Source organism: Thermobia domestica, chromosome 2 (assembly GCF_964235325.1).
Source record: "Thermobia domestica chromosome 2, izTheDome1.hap1.1, whole genome shotgun sequence".
Lineage (NCBI taxonomy): Eukaryota > Metazoa > Arthropoda > Insecta > Zygentoma > Lepismatidae > Thermobia > Thermobia domestica.
Genome location: NC_137455.1, coordinates 192,644,949 through 192,667,761, shown reverse-complemented (window position 1 = coordinate 192,667,761; position 22,813 = coordinate 192,644,949). Strand labels below are relative to the sequence as shown.

Sequence of the window (22,813 nt, the reverse complement as noted above, 5' to 3'; positions counted from 1 at the left end):
ATTTGTAAAATGGGTTTCAGAACTGTAGAAGGAAAGAAATTGTTTTTGCCCTAAGTGCGTTTAGTTTTATGCATTGTGCAATTAGCACTGCCACTATGTTTTGTCTCCAAGAAGTTATATTTATTTCCGGTTTCTATTGAATGTGTGGAAACAGGTGAGAGAAAGGGTGCGTAGTGGAGCACAGTTCATTTTAGACAACACGATAAGTATTAACTTGGTATGTATGTAATGTCAAATAATGTTTGACAATGAGTCCTGTGTATGTAAATGTTATAATCGTAATTTCTTAACTATGTGTAAGAGTTTCGTACTGGATAATTGTAGGAACGGTATCTGATGGCAGTGTTGTTGTTTACTAAAACCTGCTTAACAGCATCTGAAACAATATTGTTTGTTCTTATATTTTCCTGGCTTGAGGTTCGTATTGTGTGAGTTTGGTCTAGTCTAGCTTAAGCCTGCATAAAAACTGAAATTTAGCGATTAAAATTTATTACTTCGCAAAAAGTTACTAGTATCTACTTCACTTATTTTTGAGCACTTCCGTGGCTAAGCAGTTAGCATACACGCCTTCGGCGTGGGAGACCCGGGTTCGATTCCCGGCGGGAGCTCATGTAATACGGATTCCACGTTAATCAGTAGGTCTACGTCTCATATAGCGTCGCTGCTGAAAGGGACGCTAAACTAAAATCATCTCATCTCACTTAACTTTTGGTAACTCTTTACTTTGGACAAGCCAGTGATATTATGTCAGTACATAGTATTGCCAAGCGAGCGGCAGCGAGTGAAGGTGGGTTAGAGCCCCGCAGGTTTTCTGTCTTTCCTTCTTGGGAACTTTAACTGTAACTGCGGGAACCGGTTCAGATAAATTGGTTATTGTCACTGCCTTGCCTAAAGTAAAGACTTGCCACTTTGTTTTTGAGGCGACGTCTACCTATACTAAAGTAATATGCTAGAAATAAGGTATCCTGCAATTGATATATAATGCTGCGTAAAATAACTACATACAGTAGGCTATACGCACTGCAACACAATATTCCATCACTTCGGCATTTTGAGAAAATAAAGTTCATGGCAGACTGTTGAAAGTACCGATTCACGGCTCCAGTTACAATTGACTTGAATACGTGAAATCACTGGAGCGTCTTGGCAGTTTGTTGCCGATTAAAAGTGGCAAGAGCACGCTGACTGACAAATTTGGATAGTCTCGCGGGTTTTCAACGACTATGAAACTCGTAGCCCTGGACAACGTCTCCGCATCTTGGAATGGAACCACCTGGAGCGTCGATAACTGCCTGCTTGAATAGCTCAACGGAGCTACGATGGATCAATAGTAGAGCACTCACCATGGGCCCTTGTTTCGATCCCAGCTGCCGCCAAATAGGCTATGTAGTGGACTAACACCATGTGCATGTCCTTGGAGTTCTCCCGTTTGCCCCACTTTCGTGATTCCACCATCATCTACCATCTTAAGCTCGGTGGATAATCGTTCAACGTTAACCGAAAAGAAAGAAAGAAAATAAATGAATGAATAGTTATATAGTCGCACATACAGGCAAAGCATCAGTAGAATAAACCTATCTGAGCCCCCGAAATATTGACCAACAAGCACGTTTCAGTTGAACCTTGCAGGATCAGGTAGATTAACCTAGTAATAGGCAGATCTTCAGTGACCACAGGAAAATAATCACTACCATGCACTTTTCATGTCAAGAAAAGAGCTCTTCTTAGCACAGCCAAATAATTTGTTTCGGAGTAAAATTTCCTAAAGACTTAAATGATTGTAGCCAAGAAAAATGTATAGGCCTAATGTCGTCTGAGAAGTGAGTGCCCAAGTTGATAATACAGTTAAAATAAAAAGTTTGAAAGACGATTGTAAGAACATGTGTTATTAAGTGTCAGTTTGCTTTGAAATGGGAATTCTGTTGTGAAATGTTGTGTACATTTCTAGGTTTATTTATTTACACACTTTTGGTTCAAGAATGGAGGCTTGAGTCTCGCAGAGGATTGAACCGAATGACAGAAGACTGAACGTACGTCATTTCCACTCGCTATACTCGGTAATATATATTTACTACCCTACTAACATTTTGGTGGTTGATTTAAAGTTTGACGCTCCGGTTAACACCGAGACTATATGACGCTATATGGACACTGTAAACGCAGCGTTAACGTTAGCCGATTTGGGTAATGGCTATACCAACGCTTTCAATGCGAAACGAGGATGGTGTAACTGAGCGTTGAGCGTACTCAACACGACTGGGCGCACTAACAAGGCAGCGTTGGTAGTGGGAAACTATCCAACAACCGACCCGAACAATTTATCAAAAGATTTCACTGATATCCGGTAGTATTAGAAGAATTTATCTTCGTATTTCCTGTGTGTCGCGAACATTAGATGAAATTGATCAGTTGAAAGCAGATTTACCATTCGCCATTTTCTAATTTCCGGGTCACTTTCTAAGCACTCGGTTACTAGGACAAGAGCACCAACACATTCGATTTGTTCCGTGTTCATATCCACGACTGTGAAACGGTAAAAAATGTTGCCAAAATTTAACGCCCAAGCTGCTATATAGCGTTCGTATAGTCGGACAAGGTAACGTCCATTTTTCTGCGTTCCTAATGCCGCGTGTACAGCTTCCGTATAGTGCAGGCCTAAGATGTAAACGTACAACTTAACACGGGATCCTAACTACATGAGCTTCCATTGAAAATCGACCCTATATCTCAAGCGCGCCGAAAGTGTGAATGCTGATCAATGTAGCCACGAGGAAGCTTACAGTACCATTTTGAAAAATAGTGAATTTCTATTCCTGAAGTAGAAGGGAACACCGATTAATAGCTATAGCATAAACCCTAAATGAGTAGATGTTCCCAGTTGTTACATATCTCATCCCTGTTATTAGCACGATCAGCTAATTAACGATTTTGTATGACAAAAATATCACGTTTTGTTAGTATTGTGAAAAATTAAGATGTGTCTTGACTTCTTCATTTTCTCTTTATTAACGGAAATGTTGTATGTGGTTTTAAACATGTTTCAATTTGCTTCAAAGTTTTACTTTATTCCTTTAGTCCTAAATGTATTAAACGAAACGACTAAATGTATGTTTAATCTCAGAACAATTTTCTGTAGAACATAAGAAACTGGAATGATTTAGCACTGCAGAAGACACAATCTCGTTATTGTGTTTTGAAAGCTTAATCATATTGCTCTGGAATTCATAAAGAGGTTGCATTGAGTAGATTCCAAGTTGCCTTTATGATGATAAGTTTAGTGTAGTTGACATTTAAGAGAGTCATATCAGAGCAATGCTTTTTTTTTTTTTTTTTAAGTGAGTTGAGTTGAGTTGATTTTAGTTTAGCGTCCCTTTCAGCAGCGAGGCTATATGAGACGTGGACCTACTGATTAACGTGGAATCCGAACCACATGAGCTCCCGCCGGGAATCGAACCCGGGTCTCCCACGCCAAAGGCGCGTACGCTAACCGCTCAGCCACGGAGGAGCTCTTTTATAAAGTGAATCGAAAAGTTATTTAACTGTATAATTTTCCATAATATAAGGTGAGAGAATTTGGTTAATCCAGCTAATATTATTAGATGTAAATAAGAGACTCTGAATATCGAATATATTGTGAATAAGTAGCTGTTGTGATTTGTGAAATAATGTATGTGTTTATAGTAATTGTTTTCCATTTCATTTCAGAACCTACTCAGTGTCCTTCAGGATGAGTAAGCATTAAACCATGGAGGAAAAGTCGTTTGTTGTAATCCATGTTTGTATTGACAACGAAGTTAGAAAGATTGACGTGAATCCAAAGACAACAGCCGAAGATGTGTGCATTGAGTTATCAAAGACTTTAGGAATAGGACCTGTTGCAAGACATTTGTTTGCTCTGCGATTTCATAACAATAGCACGTGGTTGAATCCCAACCGCGAATTATACGATGCTAATAAAAATGACGAGTATGACTTCAGACTTCGATTTAAAGTCCCATGCCTGGAAAGACTGAAGGTTCTGGATATGTATGCATTTGATTATTACTTCCATCAAGCAAGATGTGATGTGTTGGAAAGCAAAATAGCCGACATCAGCTATGAGAAATTTAAATGGGAGTTGGTAGGTCTTGGTGTTGCTGACATGTACCGAGTTATGTTAGAGACAGGTGCTGAAAGTGAGGCAGTGGAAAGTGACTACAAGAAGTATATTCCCAAAGAAGTCATAAAACATCATTTATTTTTCATCAAAAAACCGATTCGAGACAGTTTGGGAAAGATAAAGAAAGGTGGTAATCACAATGTCATGTATGTGAAAGCGGAGTACTTGAAACAGTTTGAGGAAATGGCTCCGAACTATTTAGTCGAAGAGTACAAAGCTCTTACAGATGATGGTGGGAATAATCGTTCTGTTCAAATCATTGTTCATCCATTTCATAAAGAAGAACCAGGACTGAAGATTCAATATACGGGAAGGAAAGAAGTAAGTACTGATTTTCGGTGAAATGGGGACTATAATTAATCTGGTTTATAATAATAGTTTAACCTAAAGAGCAAAAAACAGTCAACATTAACCGTGAAAATTTGTTGATGCTCTGTCACTTAATTGATTGACTCATGTTCTTTGACAGCAACGATGCTGTACAGGACCAGACCTGCAGTTTAAAGTGGGATCTGGACAACTAGCTTCTGGGCTTTCGATGCTCTCCACCGATAATCAAACTCGAGGCCTCGTACACAAGAAAATCACAAAATTAACAAAAGTACGGTTGAGCCTACAATACTAAATGAAATACAGTACTGTATTTTATAAATACATTTACTAAAGGAAGGAAAACATGTTTGGGCTTAAAAATATAAAAATTTACTTTTAAAAATGTGTGATTTCTGGAGTTGTATATTATAGTGAAGCACCGATGTGACTGTTGAGGAAAATAAGTTATTCTTTGAAAGCAAAGAGAAGTCGGTTAAGAAAGAGTCCACTGTACGCACAAATGATTACAGAAGAACTTATATAGGCAGTCGTAGACACTCCTCAAAAAATGGTAATTTTGGCTTTTTAACGTTAAATTCAGTATTATACTATTTACGCACATTATATGAAAGATGCTACAATACTGTAACTTGTGGGTTATTCATTCTTTCGTTCACGTTTATTAGAAACATTCTTCGCTAATTTCTAACCTATACTATACCATTAGTATATGTATTTAAAAATACTTAGGAATATTTTGTGTGTTCCAGATTGTATGTTTGGTTTAAAATCTATTGTTCCCATTAAAATGTGTAGTTCTCTATTTTTATTTAAAACGTGAAAGATTTGCGAATCATCAGTATTAGAAAGAAAGCTAAACATTTTACTTAATTTGGGTTCTTGGTTCAATCCCAGCTAGCGCCAAGTGAACTTTGTAGTGGACAAACAGCGTGTTTTCTCGAGATTCTCTCTTTTTCTCCAACTTTTTGAAATGTGAATTTGTGCAGTACATAAAAGTCTGGAGGGTTATATAGGCATTGCAAAAAGAAACTTAAAAGTACGAGCCAAGGAACACCTCAGAGACGTTAAAGCAGAATACCCGGTTTTGGGCTTTTCGAAACTTTTAAAAGTAACACAAAGTAATGTTGATTGAAAGCTTTTATTTGAAGCCAAGAATGAAGCAGAAAAACTTGTTTTCAAAAATTTCTTCATTTTCTTTAAATGTATAAAAATTAACATAGATTAAGGTTGGTTAATCAAGGAATGAGAGGGAGTAATTAAAAAGTACATACAACATTGGCATCAAAACAAGAACATCAACATGAGCTTGCAATCTTGACTACATAAATAAAGACATGTACAAATTGAGCCCATCATTCCACAGTATGCGGCATCACCATTCGACATGTGACTGGCAGGTAATACAAAATGTTTGCAGTGCTATATCCCGATGACTCCGTTTCTTTTTATTTTTCCCGATGACTTTATTATTTTTCCTCTCTTTGTATCCTCTGTAAACAAGGCTCGAAGAAAGAGCCGAAAGCTGGGAAGTACAAAGTTTTTGAAATCACAAATACAAATAAGTAGAATGATTATTAAAATTTCTAAGTGTATTACCATATTGTCCAAAGCAAAATGTGTAATTTCCAATGATTTTTTATCATGCACTTTTGTTTACCATGTCTCAGATTTAATGCACTGTTAGCTATACTGTTTCAGTGTTTTCTGACACCTTCCTCAGCAGATGTAGACAGCTGATGTGCAACACATCTCACTTCTTAGAATTTCGTCTTGCACTATGTCGTGCGTACGGTTACGGTAAACAATGATGATGTCAAAAAAACATGTTAAATATGATAATGTAATTTCTCACACTACAATCCTCTTCTTTAAAAGTCATGTTACTGTAATTAAAAAAAAAAAGCTTATGCATTTTTTTTTTTTAAATAATGATTTATAATTTTGTGCTAGTTCGGAGAAATCGTATTCACTTCCTTAATTGTATGTAATATTATAACTTTGATAATCACCCTTTTTTTAAAAAAAAAAAAAAAACTTGCCGAGCATTTAAAAGCATATTAGACGCAGTATATAAGTGTACGTTTACAAATTTTATAAACATGAGTCAATTCCTATCCTTAAATAATTGAAGACTCGCTGTAGAAAACAATGTAAGTGCCAAACACAATAGTTACTGTAACAGTAGGGAAAAAAAGATATAAATTGTGCCAGGTGTCACAAAATAGAAAATACTATTGCTTAGAAATACAACCTAGCATATAACGAAGAATGAAAATCTAAGGCATAAACGTATTAAAAAATTAAATAAGTAAAATAATTTTAAGGTGGTACTTACATTGTTTTCTACAGCGAATCTTCAATTATTGATATTTCCAGTGCTTACAATAGTTAAAATGTTTCGTTATTCATGGTGCAGTAATTTATTTTTCATCAGAGTGAGTTAGTTTTCTTTGTAATATAATCAATGTGCATATATGAGCGAAATATTAGTCCGTATTCATAAAGAGAAGGATAAGCTTATACATGTAAACTATGAAAGAAATCCTTCAATCTGTATTCATAAAGATTCAAGTACAACCCTTTACTTCTAGAGTATAAGCATATCCTATTAGATTGATCCTTATACTTCACATTGAAGTAAAAGGGTATTCATAACCTTTACCTTTTACTTTAATTAAAAAGCATATCCTTCAAAAAATGAGTGTGGACAGTAGCAAACTCACCGTTGCAGTAAAATGTTTTGGAGTGTAATGGCGGATGTTAATCATTACAAACTCTGGTTACCTACTCTTGTTTGTGATTTTAAACAACTATACCGTTTGGAAGAAGACAACTTACTGTGGCTTACAGATAGATTTATTGGTGCAAATCCAGTAACACGGGAAGGTGCGCTGTCCTCCGTATATAAAATGAAAATATGTTTACGCTATCTCGCTGAATTCGGCTATCAAAAAGAAATCGGAGAAGACCTTAATATTAGTCAGGCTACGATATCTCTGACTGTAAATACAGTGGTTGACAACATCATTGCGCAAGCACATGAATGGATAAAGTTTCTTTCTACCAACAGTAAAATAATGCAGGCTAAACAGTTCTGGCAAAGCAAGTTTAGGTTTCCCAGTGACATTGGTGTAGTTGACTGTACCCACGTAGGAATACTGAAACCAAAATTCCATGGAGGTGAGTACATAAACTGGAAAGGTAAACCTAGTCTGAATGTACAAGCAACTTGCGACATCAGAGAAATGTTCACGAGTGTTGATGTTAGCTGGTCTGGATCGATGCATGATTCAAAAATATGGAAAAATTCACAGGTTAGGTTACTATTAAGAAACAAAGCGAATGTTGTACTACTTGATGATGATGGGCATGGGATGGAACCATGCCTCATGACTCCGTTTACAAATCCTGCTCCTGGTGCTGAACTGAAATATAACAATTTTTTGAAAAAGGAGAGAGTAATAATCGAACGATTTTTTGGCCAAGTGAAACATCGATTTCCGATCTTACAGTACGTTTGCCGCGCATAGTTGGAAAATGTTCCAAAAATAATTATTGCGTGTTTTGTGCTCCATAATTTTGCAAAAACTTTAAGTGATCCGTATTTCGAACCACATGAGGAAGTACCAGAAGATGGTGATCATCATCTTCAACTCGATGATCATGAAGAACTTGCTCTTCGTCGTCAAGGACAAGAAATAAGAAGGAACTTGAGTATAATGGTTACTAGAGTATAACTAATCACACGTGCACATGAAGTTTAACTTTACAAGTAGTACATTAACAAGCAGTTTATACACCTTACACTATAACTTCACAAGCAATTAATTTTCATCAGTTACTATAGTTTGTAAGGAAGATTCCTTATGCTGTATCATTTTCATTTTTTTCTTAGCATTTTTTAATAAGCGAGCTATTTGTGTATCTAGATGCTCAATTGTTTTGACTCCATTTACTTTAAACAATGAAGGATAGCCTTGCAAGTAGAGATGCAAGGGCTCGAAAAAAAAAAACTGCTTCGCTTTTTTGCTTGGGAAATTTTGGACTTTTTTCAAAATTTTGCTTTAAATTGATAAAGCAGAATTTGTTTCGCTTCTCTACAGCACAAGAACTCATTTGATTAGTGGTTGATGTAGATAATAACATAGAACCTCTAAAATAAACTATGAATTTCGAAAAGATTTTTTTTTTTTTTAATTCTTAACATATTTACATTATGAATTCCAAATGATTAACCAATATATATAATCATTTTTAACTTCTTATACACAAAAATGAGTATTTAAAAAAATACACAAATAACTAGCAAAATTCTATGTAGTATTTTTACTTCAAAATATCACACACACTCTTTTTGAAACAAAAGTAAAACATGAGAGAAATACATTTATATGATAATCATAAAAGCTGCACATCAAGAGCTTGGTTTCGGGTGGTTCTGTACATTCTTGAAATGTTTAAGTTTTAAATTTCATATACATTGTATGAATATTTCGAACAAATTTTTCATTCATTGATCACATACGTAATAATGTTATCACCTATCAGGTGCTTGGAACCTGCAAAATCGGTAAAATTCCGAATTCTATAATGCACTGACTGTTTCTTAAGCTTGTTCAGAATCGGAAAAGTACCAAATTTTCTGTTAATGAATCATATGCATAATAGACTGTTCATCTGATCGTGCGGTTTCCTAGACTTATAACCACCATCACGGTTTACCCAGTCCTGAAGGTTCCTGAATTTTTAACGACAGGAATTCAACATGTTATTGCGAAACTTTAAAAAAAGAAAAAAAAAAAAGAGAGAGAGAAACTATGGAACACATTTAAGAAGAGTGGAAAGAATCAATCACTGTTCCAATTCACAAGAAAGGCGACAATACTGAATGTAATAATTATCGAGGCATTTCTCTTAACATTCTATTAACAAGCTTGATTCCATACGCAGATGAAATTATTGGAGATTATCAGTGTGGATTTAGGGAAATCGATCAACTATCGACCAGATATTTACTATTCGATAAATACTCGAAAAGAAATGGGACTATATTACCCAGTACATCAGCTGTTTATTGGTTTTAAAAAGGCTTACGACTCAGATAGGAGGGAAAAAAACATTGTACAACATTCTTACAGAATTCGGAATACCGAAAAAGCTAGTTAGATTAATTAAAATGTATTTAAATGAATCCCAGAGTAAAATCCGAGCAGAAAAATTCTTGTCCATGATCTTACACATCGAGAATGGCCTGAAACGAGGAGATGCGTTATCGCCATTATTGTTCAGCTTTGTTCCGGAGGACTCTATAAGGGAAATTAAAGATAGCAACCAGACCCTAGAGCTGAGTTGTATTCACCAGGTTACGACGTATGCTGATGATGTAAATTTAATAGGGGTTACAGTTGAACAACAGAAAGAAATGCAGAGTCCTTATTAAATGCTGACATTGGTTTAGAAGTAAATGCAGAGAAAACTAAATACACGGAAGTTCACCGGGATCGTAATATGGCAAATTATGGATGCGTTAAAATATCAAATAATACTTTCGACAAAGTGGATACTTTCAAATATCTGAGATCAATATCACCAGACCAAAATCATATCCACAAAGAAATTAAATGTCGACTGAAATCAGGAAATTCGTGTTGTTATTCAGTTCAAAGTATTTTGTCGTCGCGAATTCTGTCGAGGAATTTAAAGCTTAAAATATATAAAACGATATCATGCCTGTTGTGTTTTATGGTTGTGAAACATGGTCGCTTAATCTGAGGGAAGAACGCAGACTGAAAGTATTTGAAAATGAAATCCTGAGACGAATATTCGGACCCAAGAGGAACGGGAATGAGGGAAACTTCATAACGAACTGCATAATTTATACGGTTTACCATACATCGTTACAGTCATCAAGTCTAGGAGGCCCAGGTGGGCAGGTCATGCAACCAGAATGGAAGAAAGTAGGAACGCTTTCAAAGTTTTAACTAGAGATGTAATCGGAAAACGTCCATTAGGAAGACTTAGGCGCAGATGGGAGGACAATATTAAAATGGATCTCGCAGAAATGGGAATACAAATAAAAACTGGATCCAATTGGCTAAGGATTGAAGTCAGTGGAGAGCTTTTGTGAACGTGGCATTGAACCTTCGGATTCCATAGGCCATATTTAAGTTAAGCACAACTGCACAACAATCATGAGTGAGTGGTTAGCTTTTGCGCTTCTATCGGGAAGTCCGGGATTCAACCCCGCATTCGACCATTTTGACAAAAGTTTTTCTTAATTGTATCTGTGAATGTGGAGATAATGCGTGTACTGTGAATTCTGTCCGACTTCCTTTCTTATCGTTTTTAAATCGTTGTTATTACTAATTACCAGTAGTGACGGATTAGCGAAGGTGATTAGGGTGGGGATGTTTTGCGGGTGAAGCTTGTACCCCGAAATTACAGAATTTCTAAAACAAACGAAATATTTGTTATGCCTTTACTCATAAATTTCAAGCTCCTCTCAAATAAAAATTTGGTATTTTTAGAAAAACTAAACATTAATAAGAAAAACCCCTCCCAAAATACTTTTTTAAATCCGCCACTGATTATCAGTATAAAATGGTCTTCAGGGTTTTATCCGGAAGGTGATTGCTGAATATACAAATAAAACGAAATATTAGTTATGCTTATACTCATAAACTCCCAAATGAAAATTAGGAAATTTTAGAAAAAACAAACATTAACCAGAGAAACACCTCCCAAAATACTTTTCTGAATCCGCTACTGATTATTTGTATAAAATGGTATTCAAGTTTGTATCCGGAAGATTATTGCTAAATCATTGCACAGCTACAGTATAACAAGATCGTGGAAGTACGCTTTGATAGATATACTGACAAACGTACGCTTTGACGGATATATTGAAAAACAAAAGTTTAACTTATGTGCTAGAAGCTAGAGTAGGCCTACTAATCTCTAGGAAATGGAACACGGATGACTAAAATGAAATGATGTAGAAAAGAAAAAAAATGTCGATAACTCAGAATTTAAAATAAAGTTATATCTTCTACAGTTGCCCTCATAATACTACTTACTTTATGTTTACTTTAATTCATGAAACTGTGTTCCATCCATCATGATGGTGAATTCGAGAGCGAAATGTAGCATTTAGGTCATGAAATCTTATTTAACCTTAGAGTATACTATAAGAAAGCTATTTAAATAGAAACATCATGAAAATGAAAAAAGCTAATATTTCCAAAATTCTCGTTTTTTTCCCCCAAAAAGAGCCGGCTTTTTATGTGCAAAAAACCATCGATTCAAAAAAGCCGGCTTTTTTGCATCTCTACTTGCAAGTATAAGGTAATCATTATGAATATGGGAAAAGGATATGCTTATACCTCTACCTTATAGTCTAAAGCACAGTCTTTTACTTCAACAATATAATTGGAAAGATATCCATCAACTTTATGAATATGGCCTATTGATCTCAAATATAAATTCAGAATTGTATTTAAATATTTCGTTTGGTTTATATTTTCCAGTGGCTCCACCTCTGTACAATAGAAGATCTTTGTTACATATCGGTTAGAAATGATGGGACTGTTGAAATCTCGAGAAAAAATGGTATTCCTTTGTATTTTAAATTTGAGAATGTGAAGAAGATGCTTTCGTTTGTTAGTTTGTTGGACGGATACTACAGATTGATGGTGAAATGGACGTTTAACTTGTGTAGTGATGTTCACACTCCTTCATTGCAAAGACTGATATCCTTAAAATGCCATGGTCCAGTTGGGTGAGTTTTTTCTTCAAATATATTGTCCTGTCTCGTTTATATTAGTTTAAAATATTGTGTTTCATTGTGTTGTGTAGTAATAAGGTGAGTAAACAAAGTGATTATATAACAAGTAGTTATACATACATTTTGTTATAATTTTGTTTGTGTACTGATGAGTTTCTTTTCTTTTCTTTCTTTTTTTTTTTTTTTCAACATTTTTGTACTAATTGAGTACATTACGGAAGTTATACAATGCTTATTCGGTTACAGAAGCTTATTCGGTTTATAACTGACTGAGTTAGGAAGCAGAATGCCATCTGAGGTATGACACTAGAATGACGCGTCGTGAGCAGTAGAGTGTCCGAAGTTGTAGGTAGATAAGTGTAATCAAGTAGCGCTTAAATTAAACGGTCACTAGGAAGCCTAAATCATGCCCTTTTGCATGCTCCTTTACCCTACAACATAGTTAAACTGTCAGGAGAATGAGTTCACACTAGGAATGACTACCGCGAAAGCTTGTCGTACCTTACAGAAAGCAGGATTCTATGGAGAAATAGTTGTCCGTCAGAAGCACGAGGAAGATTGCACAAGGAAATGCTGGATGGGATCTGCGGTCGGGCGTACCACGAAAATCTACCGGGCAACGTGCTATTCAATTTAGCTTCTTCAACTGGGAACGTAGCGATTCGGAAGCAGTTCTGGCTAAACTGGATCTGTAAGACCCATACCACATTGCAGAACGAAAAGTGAACTGCAGGAAACTATGAAAAGCACCTGGCGGGGTGAAGATAGCAGACAGTCGTTCCATCTTACTAATAGTCAAATTCGGCGTTGACATGTTATAACAGTGATGTTATGTGCAATTGCTGGGAAAGTCTCTCACGTAGATATATGATTGTTACTGGATTCAATAATGCAGGGAAGATATTTCCAGGAATCCATAACGACACCAATATTTCGGATCAATATCACACAATTGTACGGTGCAGATGCTAATCAGGTGAGGATCTAAATAGTCAAGGCTTCAAGTCATACCACCAGAAGATTTATGCGTTTTCATTAGGAAATGGAACGGAAATTAGGATTTCGTGTCATTCCGTTTCAAAACATTCTTGTGAAATGCCCTGATGTTGGTCTAGTACATATCTGAGACTTTGAGTGTTTGAAATGACGTTTCTAACCTCACTGGTCTCTGAAATACTTACAAGGAAGAGAGGGATCGAATTCCCTTCTGCGTGCTTCACTGGAGTTTAATCCAGTGAACACTTCGATATCCGGCGATAGCTCAGAGTGCTGAGGTGCAATAAAGCACCATCGATGTTGCCGGCGAGGTTCTCGCAGGGTGAATGCCCATTTAAATTTGTCCGATATAGACAACCTCTGTATTTTTTAAGAAGCAGGAATACGCGTGTGATGCGTAGAATTTCGGTTTACTTGATATCGGATCATATTAACGTTTTATTACTCCGAGAAGAGAATGTCTTGGGAAGGACTATTGAACGAAAGAGAACAGTAGGAAAGATCGCTGAAGGAAAGAAGACAAGCAAAAGCAAAAGGTTTAGGACAGGGATATGGAACGTACTAGCATGTTACACTAGGGAAATTAGAAAATCTTAACGAAGAAATGAAACAAAATAATTTAAACTTGCTAGAAATGTGTGAAGTTAGATGAGAAGGTAATGGGGAGTTGAGAAGCGAGGAATTTAGAGTGTTTTACTCAGGTAATGAAAAGGGCGGTCATAATGGTGTGGGAATAATTCTTGTTAAGCACTTAAAAGAGAAGGTAATGTAAGTAGAGTTTGTTGATGATAGAATTATAATGAAATGTGGAGGGAAAATGAAGGTGTAGTAGTGATACAGACATACGCTCCAACCATTTCGCATACAACTGAAGAAGTAGAGGAAGATTATGAGAAAATACAAGAAATTATAGACAAGGAGAAGAGGGGTGGCTGAATAATTGTAATGGAAGATTTCGGTGCAGTTGTAGAAGGTGGGTAGTGTCGTAGGCATATATGGTTTAGGCGAGAGAAATTAAAGGGAAGAGGGATTGGTCAATTTCTGCAGACAAAATTAATTAATAATTGTGAACACTTGATTTAATCAGCACAAGAGAAGAAGATATACATGAAAATCCCCAATAGAAGGCCAAAGATATCAAATACACTGTGTTATGATTCGGGACAGCTATTGAAATGGCTTGAAGAACGCGAAGAAAGACCCTTCCCGGAACCGACAAATTCTCTGATCATAACCTTGTGCTGGTCGAACTGGATATTTAGCGAAAAATGTAGCCAGACGAAAAGTAAGCAGCAAGAACTTGAATGTTGAAAAATTGAAAATATCTTTTCATACAAAACTTCAAAGAAAAGTACACAAATGAGGAAAGGATAGTAACGGATGGTAGGAATATATTAAAATTTGCATTTAGCAGGCTACAGAAGAAATAGTAGGTTATCTTGAACACAAAACTGCTAAGAATCCATGGGTTTACAGAAAAGATGTTGCAGAAAATGAAGGAAAAAAGAACGTAGAAACAGGTTGATACAGAAGATAGCAGAAAGATGTACAGGATGTTAAACGGAGTAAGAGAAAAGTGTCACAAAAGAAAATGTTGGGGACATTGAAGAATTAGAAGTTGATGGAAAATGTTGATATGTTGAAGTTCTTGGAAAATGTTGAAGATGTTGAAAAATATAAGGAAATGTACAAGGAAGTGAATCTTATGGAACTTCTTGGGAACAAGGGATATTTCGATGGCAGTAGAAAATAAAAATGGAAAGGTAGTCAGCAAAAGAAGTGGGGTGTTAGGAAGACAGAAAGAGAGTGTTGAAGGCTTACTTGTATGAGAGCAGGGATATACCATGTGGCCTAGATGTTGAAGTGGAAAGGAAATAAGTTTGAAAAAGTTGTATCCTAGATAAGGAATGGAAAGACAGCCAGGAGAAATAGTATACCAATCGAATTCATCAAGTATATTTGAGACAAGGGCAGGAAAAAATTGTTCCGATTCTGCAATGAAATATATAAAACAGGAGAGTGGCCAGGAGATTTCCTGAAGACCATCATGATACTAATGGTTAAGAAATGTAAGGACTATAGAACTATTAGACCAGTATCGCATGCTGCAAAAATTTTGCTTTGAATACTGAACAGAAGCTTGTATGGAAAAACGATTGACAAAGCTGATAAGAAACAGGTCGTGTTTAGGAAAAGTAAAGGCACAAGAAATGCAATTGGCATACTAAGGGTAATCGGTGAAAGATTAATATAAAAAGGGAAAGAAGTGTAAGTTGTATTTATTGATCGAGAAAAGGCTTTTGATAACGTGAACTGGAAATTGTTGTTGGGAATTCTAAAGAAGGTTGGATTGAAATGGAAAGACGGAAGACTCATAAGATACTTTATATATGACTCATAAGATACCAGCAAGTGTTAAGATAAGGGAAGAAACGATAGAGGAGAGTGCAATTGGAAAGGGAGTTCGACAGAGATGCCGTCTTTTGCCGACATTATTTAATATCTATTTAGAAGAGATAGTGAAGAAGAGGCTACATAATGAAGACGGTTAAATGTATACGGTTTGCAGATGATACGGCGCTTGTCGGGGAGTCTGAAAAGAAAGTTAATAAGATGTTAGAAAACATAAGGAAGATCTGTGAACAATAAAGAATGAAAATAAATATTAGAAAAACAAAAGCCGTGGCGATTTGAACAAAACGATCAGTGTCAAATATAGAAGTAGAAGGGGAGAAAATAGAACAGGTGACTAGTTTTGAATTAATGCTGACATGAAGTGCGAACGTGAAATAAAAGCAAGGATAGGAATAACGAAATAAGCATTTACGAGGAATAAAAGTACATTTTGTGGGTCCTGGAATAAGTAATCGGGAAAAAGACTCATAGAATGCTGCGTATGGAATATTGTACTATATGCGGCAAAAACATTGTCTTTACACAAAAATGATGAAAAAAGTAGAAATGTGGGTGTGGAGAAAAATAGGGATAATTAGCTGGGTAGAACGGAAAACAAATGAGAAGGTGTTAGAAATATTAACTAAGAAGAGGACAGTTTTGGATGTAATTGAGAAACGGGAGGAAAAACTGGTTTGATCATTGACTGAGAAAGAACTGTGTCATGAGTTACATGCTAAAGAATGTTGTGACAGGAATAAGAGGAGGGGACGAAGGAGACTACGATTTATGGACGGTATTAAATCAGAAAAATTGTACTTGAAGGCAGAAAGGTTAGTGGAAGGCCATGGTGCATAGAAGCTTTTCGTTACAGCAAGTGACCTGCCAGTGGTAGTAAAATACTTATGAGAACGACGTCCTACAGTCTAACTCTCACTCTTCCCTAGGCACCAGATTTGGCGCCTTATAGCAGATGCTTCTGCTCTTTCCTCATACTAATCTTTCCCTTCCTTTATCTTCACTCTCTCTCTTCGTCGACATTAGCCTTTCACATGGGAGACCCGGTTTCGATTCCCAGCTGGAGTTCATATTGTTCGGATCCCACATTAAACGGTAACATATAGCCTTACTGCTGAAACTCAAACTCATTCTTCGACATTTATTCCTAATCAGAGGACTTTGGTGGTCGGCATCGTTCAAATATCCAACCCTCAATTGTTGATACTTTTATTTTCATTATAAGACTATCTGAAATGCTAATATTGGTCGTTTTCGATTATTTTTACATGTCACCGCTCAACTTTTTGCATAAATTATGAACCCCATTCCCCGGTTCCTCTTAGGATATACATTTTATGTAGTTTAATATTATATAATCCTCGGGAGGCCTAAGGTTGGTAATCGGGCCAACGTCCTTTTAATTGGTTCAGTAGTTATTGCGTGATGCGATTAGACATAAACTCACATTCGCAATTTATATAATATGTTTATTTATGATTCTTTTTCCGTTTTATTAGTATTTCATTTACATAACCGAGCACAATAGGCATTACAATCCAAAATGTTATTGTTCAAATACAAATCACTTAACTCAGTCACAATTTATCATACACAATAGTTATGGAATGGGAAATACACGTTTTACTAAACATTTGCTTATTTATCTAAAACATAAATCACTTTTAACCCAGATTGCTCGGAAGTGTTCCATATTTCATATTTACAATGATCGTTCTTTTGCTGGTGATGCCAGACATACTCCAACTCATCTAATTAGCTGCTGTTTTCAATAAGTAAAGAAAGTTAAATAATGTAGACAAACACAGAAGAATCAATTATATGGTGGTATTAATTGGACCAGGCGTTCACATATACATATACATATACTGGGTGTTAATGAACTATACTGGCAAACTGTAAGAGGTGATTCCTTACATCAAAATAAGAGAAAAAGTTCATATGGACCTATGGCGAAAAGTGCATAGTTTCAGAGCTAGGGCTGTCCAACATCGCGAAAAAAAAAAAATTCAGTAGGCCCTATTTCGAATTCCAGAAACTATGGATGGTGGTCCTTATCAGCGTAAAGGAAGTCACGCATGCGCAATCCCAATCCAGTTTTCATTAATTTCTAGTGGGTGTACAGGCTGTTCCATACAGGGTGAAATTCCCAGACATGCCATCACCCAAATTTTGAGATATACTGTAACTTTATGATTGATTCAAAGTAGGCAAACGATAAGCCTTAATAGCAGTGAACACAGAATCCTTTGGCGCGATGTCGGAATTGTTAAGGATCGTCAGCAGCACAGTTTCTCGTACTCGGGAAAACGCATGTTGCAATGTTTTCTTTCACGCTTCCAAGTGAAGAAAACGTGAAATATACCGTGACGAAATACACACATCACACATTATTCCGTACCAAAAAAAAAAAAAAAAAAAAAAAAAAAAAAAAAAAAAAAAAAAAAAAAAAAATGGAGCTGCCCGTTTCTAACACTTCCGACTTCCCTCCGAAGTATTAGATGTTCATTGTTGTCGAGGTGAAGATGGATATGCACAATGATGGATATGCCCGCACAGTCACAACTGAAGCGTTTACACGCTCACCATACAAATCAGTATAACAATATTCACGTGAAACAAAGGTGAGTAAGACAAGCGTATTTTGTACAGCAAAAATAGGAAGCTTACACTCCAAAGCTGTTATACGGATTGAATGAGGATGACCCAAACAGAAAAATTGTTTTGTGAATGGCTCCTTTCGCAGTTCGAAGAAGATGCTGATTTTGTATGCAAACCGAAAATTCACGTGGTTATGTCGAGGAAACAATCAACTCTCCAGGACGTAATGTCTGGTCTAAGCTATCGTCAGGGAGATTAATTGGACCATCCTTTTTTCAGGGTGCGGTCACTGACTATGCTTACTTTGAGATGCTGTACACATCAATTTTACTATGCATTAGGATTTTGTTTAATGATGATCTATTTCTTATTTAGCAAAATAGCGCCCCGCCACCCTTTCATGCACATTTGCATATCTACGTGGATAACACTATACCTGGGCGTTGAATAGGATGAAGGAGCCCAATTGAGTACCCCTCACGTTCATCTGCTTTAACCTCCTTTGATTTTTACGTGTGGGAGACCATCAAAAAGAGTGTACAGTCAGAAGCCACAATCACTATGAAATTGAAATGGCCTGTAAAGCAATCCCTGTGGCTACCCGGGAAGATGTCACCAGGAATGTAGAGTATCGTGCGCAAAATTATTTGGAGGTTTGTGGTTTACAGTTCTAGCAGCTATTGTAACTGGACGAAGTAACTGTGCTTGTGTTGTAACTATTCCCTTTGTATTGTTGTAATATCCACAATAATATTTATTTTAAGTGTATAAACATTTTTTTTGAACAGCCCTGTACTTAAACAGAAAAATCAAGTACTAGCATGTTATTGAAAATATTAGAGACTAGGCTCGCAACGGGAACTTCAGAGACAATAAAAGTCACGTCCACTAAGGTAATGAATGGTATTAGATGTAGATTTTGCAAGATGGCAATGCTAAACTACTAATAAAGATCTACGTTCTAGAAGGCAAGAGAAATACATACATAATGTTTTTGACTTTTTTTCTAAAGGGCTGTGGGTTATAAGTTCGATTTGATTTGAATTTAAGTTTAGCGTCCCTTTCAGCAGCGAGGCTATATGAGACGTTGACCTACAGCTTAACGTGGGATGCGAACCACGTGAGTTCCCCACCGGGAATCGAACCCAGGTCTTCCATACCAAAGGGTTACAAGTTGACGTTAGGACTAGTATAAAGTGGATTCGAATAATATGAATTTCACAGCATTGCAGTTTGGACTACAGTATTTGCTTGAAACACTTAAGTCAGGTGAAGGTTGACGTTCTTACGGAGTTCCTCGATCGAATAACAGATGCTACCGTAGTTCCTCTAGGTGGTCGATCTGTATGACAGTATACACTGACTTTACTCCAGGATGCTTTTATACTGTCTCTAGTTTAAAGGTGGCCATTTTAAATATCTTCTACGATGGGGTTTAGGTATCGGGGATAGGGCCTTTTATTGGGGTTTAGGTATTCTCTTGGTGCTTGTACATGTGTAAGTCTAACGATATCTTCTCGGAAATTAAGAGTTTCCGGCTGTACGTTCGTGTAATTATTTCATGTGTTGTGCATCATGTTTGTATTACTGATATTTTTTTCTACTTCTAGTGGAGAATTCTCGTACAGCAAATTGCAGGATAAGAGAGGCAACAAACCAGGTTGTTTCATTCTACGTGAAAGTGAAATCAAGTATGGTTCATACTTTCTGGATGTCTGCGTTGAAAAAAGGTACTTGTGAATATTGTTAATGAAATCTAATGGGTTACTTGAATCTATATTTCAAGTAAATACTTAGTATATGATTTAAGAATAGGAACACCTATCAATTTAAATAGAACATCTCCGTCATTACGTTTTTCATTTTACGTCCCAAGGTTATATCCTTTAGGCTAAAGGAGACGGATGAGGAATGATTATATGTGAGTTGGTGGAATAAGAATGTGAGAGGAAGAGGTATAACTCCACATTAAATTTGCATGACCTAGGATTGAACCAGGGTCTTATCGAACCAGAGATGAGAAAAGTTAAGGGAAATTTGTTAAGTTTCATCTTGATTAGTGTACTGCGTGAAATCTTTACTAAATGCTTACAGAGGGAAATAAATTGAGACCTTAACTGAACATTACGTTTGAGTTTTAAAACATATATAACCTTTTCTGTGTGCAGCTGTGGATTGGTCATATGTAATTAATTCCGACATCATTTGTCCTGAGAAATTAGAAATAGCTCCATCAGCAAAATAATCTATCTCCTTTGGGTAGTAGAACTCAGCAAACCATGAAATAAAGAAGTCCTCCAGTGCGTCTTACTTCGTCGAATCACTCCAAAATATGGAGAATGGATTAAGCGTTTCTCAGCCAAGTCAGATAATGATGATACTGACATCTGGGGCATCTTAGTAACATGTGGTTTTGCGTGTCATATAGCTGACTGACACCCTTACGATTTACCAGCATTTTTCATGCACACATTTTAATTACCTGCAGTACGTAGTTGTATTGATCGTGTGGCTAGGTGACAGCAATTTGGAATTTACGATATCCTAAGCAGTCCACCAAACACAGCATAACCCATTGTTGATGTGATGGTGATTTTGGTTGTTCGGGAGTAAGTTCATATGACCAAAACAGTGACTTCGCTGTGTAGGGCTAATATAAAGAACTCACTTCTTACCATATGTCAGCACTCTTTCCAGAAACAGATCCTTTCCGTGACGAGGTAATGTTGCTGGCCTTAGCCGCCCTAATTGTTTTGTTGTCCATAGCCCTGTAAGCGATGTGTCAGGAACGGAAAAAGTGCCTTTCTTAAATTTATTACCATTGTGAAGCCCGCTCATTTACCATATCCCTGACGAATGCCTCGTATATTTTTCTTCCTGTTTCACTAGTATTTGTTCCCAGTTGAAATTCGTTAAGCAAAGAGACCCATATAATGCTGTTTGAGGTTCCCATTTGTGACCTGTTCTTATTGACATTCCCGTTTAATTATAACAACAATAACCAGTAAGCTACGGAAGTTATAGGGAGAGCGTGCAATGCTACCGTGTGAAAATCTGCCATTACTTAGTTGGATATCTATACAAATACTACAGTTACAATAATTATGCTTTCACTGATATACAGATGTTATGGAGAAAGAAAGAAAACCTGTAATTCTTGTTTAAACTGCGGAAGAAAGAAACGTTAAAGAAAATATGGATCAATCGGATAAGGAAATATATCCGTGAAATTAAACGTAAACCATGTGTCAGTCTGATGTTTTTACGCATAATCCTTTGGAGGAACTGTAATTACAGTGAGTGACGTTGTTTAGAATCGTAATTATAGCTTTTGTTGACGCCGGTAGTGTTGAAATTATTTGATTCATCCATTATGCAAACAAGCACATTCTTCAGTTTTATGTTTATCTTATAAAATGCAGAACATACGAGGTCAGAGATTCTACTCAATCCTAATGACTAGTATTACCGTAGTAATGGGGAAAAAAAAAAAATCGCCGGGACAAAATAGCTCGAGTGCCATTAAATGAAGGCATTGCGGTGTGATATATTATTAAACAAAGTCATACGTATTGTATCTGTAATCAGTATTATGATTCTTGTTTCTATCCTGACAATTAACCCTTATATGTAACGGAATCGTCCATAATCAAAGCGTAGATGCAGAATCACTTTCACTATCATTTAAGACGCTGCATACTTAAGATTTAAGATGATGATAAGTAGGAAACAAATTGATTTAGCATTGAGTATGACTTTACTGACTTTATTAGTGTATTCGTTTATCGTTAAAAATACTTTAGACCCTAAAAATGTGATGTCTTTAGTAGCACTATGTATTTTGTCAAGAGAAGAAGTGCATATAATTAAATACTTATTATGTAAAAGATCTTATATTACTCAGTGTACTTTTATCTTAATTCTTGCTTCTCATTGGGTTTCACTTCCATTGTAATATTCTTTTATTCTTTCTTGTGTAGTACAAAACCTAAAACCTTCAAGATTGACCAAATAGATGAGCAGACCTTCCTGTTTAATTTAGACGGTGAAAAATACACATCCATTTCAGAGCTGATTTCAATGCATAGATCAAAAGAAGGACAGTTAACTTTAGTTGAGTGCCTTCCTCCGTCTGAATATGGTAAGTTAGTTTATGAATATGTCGGCAATATATACGTTTACTTGTTACAGATGTATTAGAATGACTATTGGATTTCTTAACTTATTTCTTCTCATACAGTTCGAACATAATTTAACGGAACTGTTATTGATATGAAATATCTTCCTGTTTATGTTTATTTTCATCCAGACACATGGGAACATGAACCGACCAGTGCACTCCGAGATCCAAGTAAGGAATTCTTGGTAGCATATTTAAGTTAGGTATCAAAGATAGATTGGAGGCGTGGTCTAAAATAGAGGCAGATAAGCTGTTGTGAAGAGTCCTTAAAGTATGAGGAAGCGTGGTCTAAAATAGCGACAGATAAGCTGTTGTGAAGAGTCCTTTAGTATGAAAAATACTTACAACC

The 22,813-nt window shown here is 36.2% G+C and overlaps 1 protein-coding gene across 3 annotated transcripts in view; it reads left to right on the top strand.

Annotated features, from left to right (window-relative positions):
• The first annotated feature begins 14 nt into the window (after nt 1–14).
• The window catches only part of hop (tyrosine-protein kinase hopscotch), a 79,550-nt gene continuing 56,751 nt past the window's right edge, over nt 15–22,813 (top strand). Inside the window, exons 1-5 of one of the 3 annotated variants that reach the window (XM_081748359.1) lie at nt 15–154; nt 3,706–4,480; nt 12,019–12,269; nt 19,895–20,014; nt 22,265–22,425. In XM_081748359.1, the coding sequence (XP_081604485.1) occupies nt 3,746–4,480; nt 12,019–12,269; nt 19,895–20,014; nt 22,265–22,425 (1,267 nt within the window). In that variant the 5' untranslated portion in view covers nt 15–154; nt 3,706–3,745. Of the gene's footprint in view, nt 218–3,705; nt 4,481–12,018; nt 12,270–19,894; nt 20,015–22,264; nt 22,426–22,813 lie in introns of all 3 variants that reach the window. The other 2 variants (XM_081748360.1, XM_081748361.1) reach the window with 2 other exon arrangements.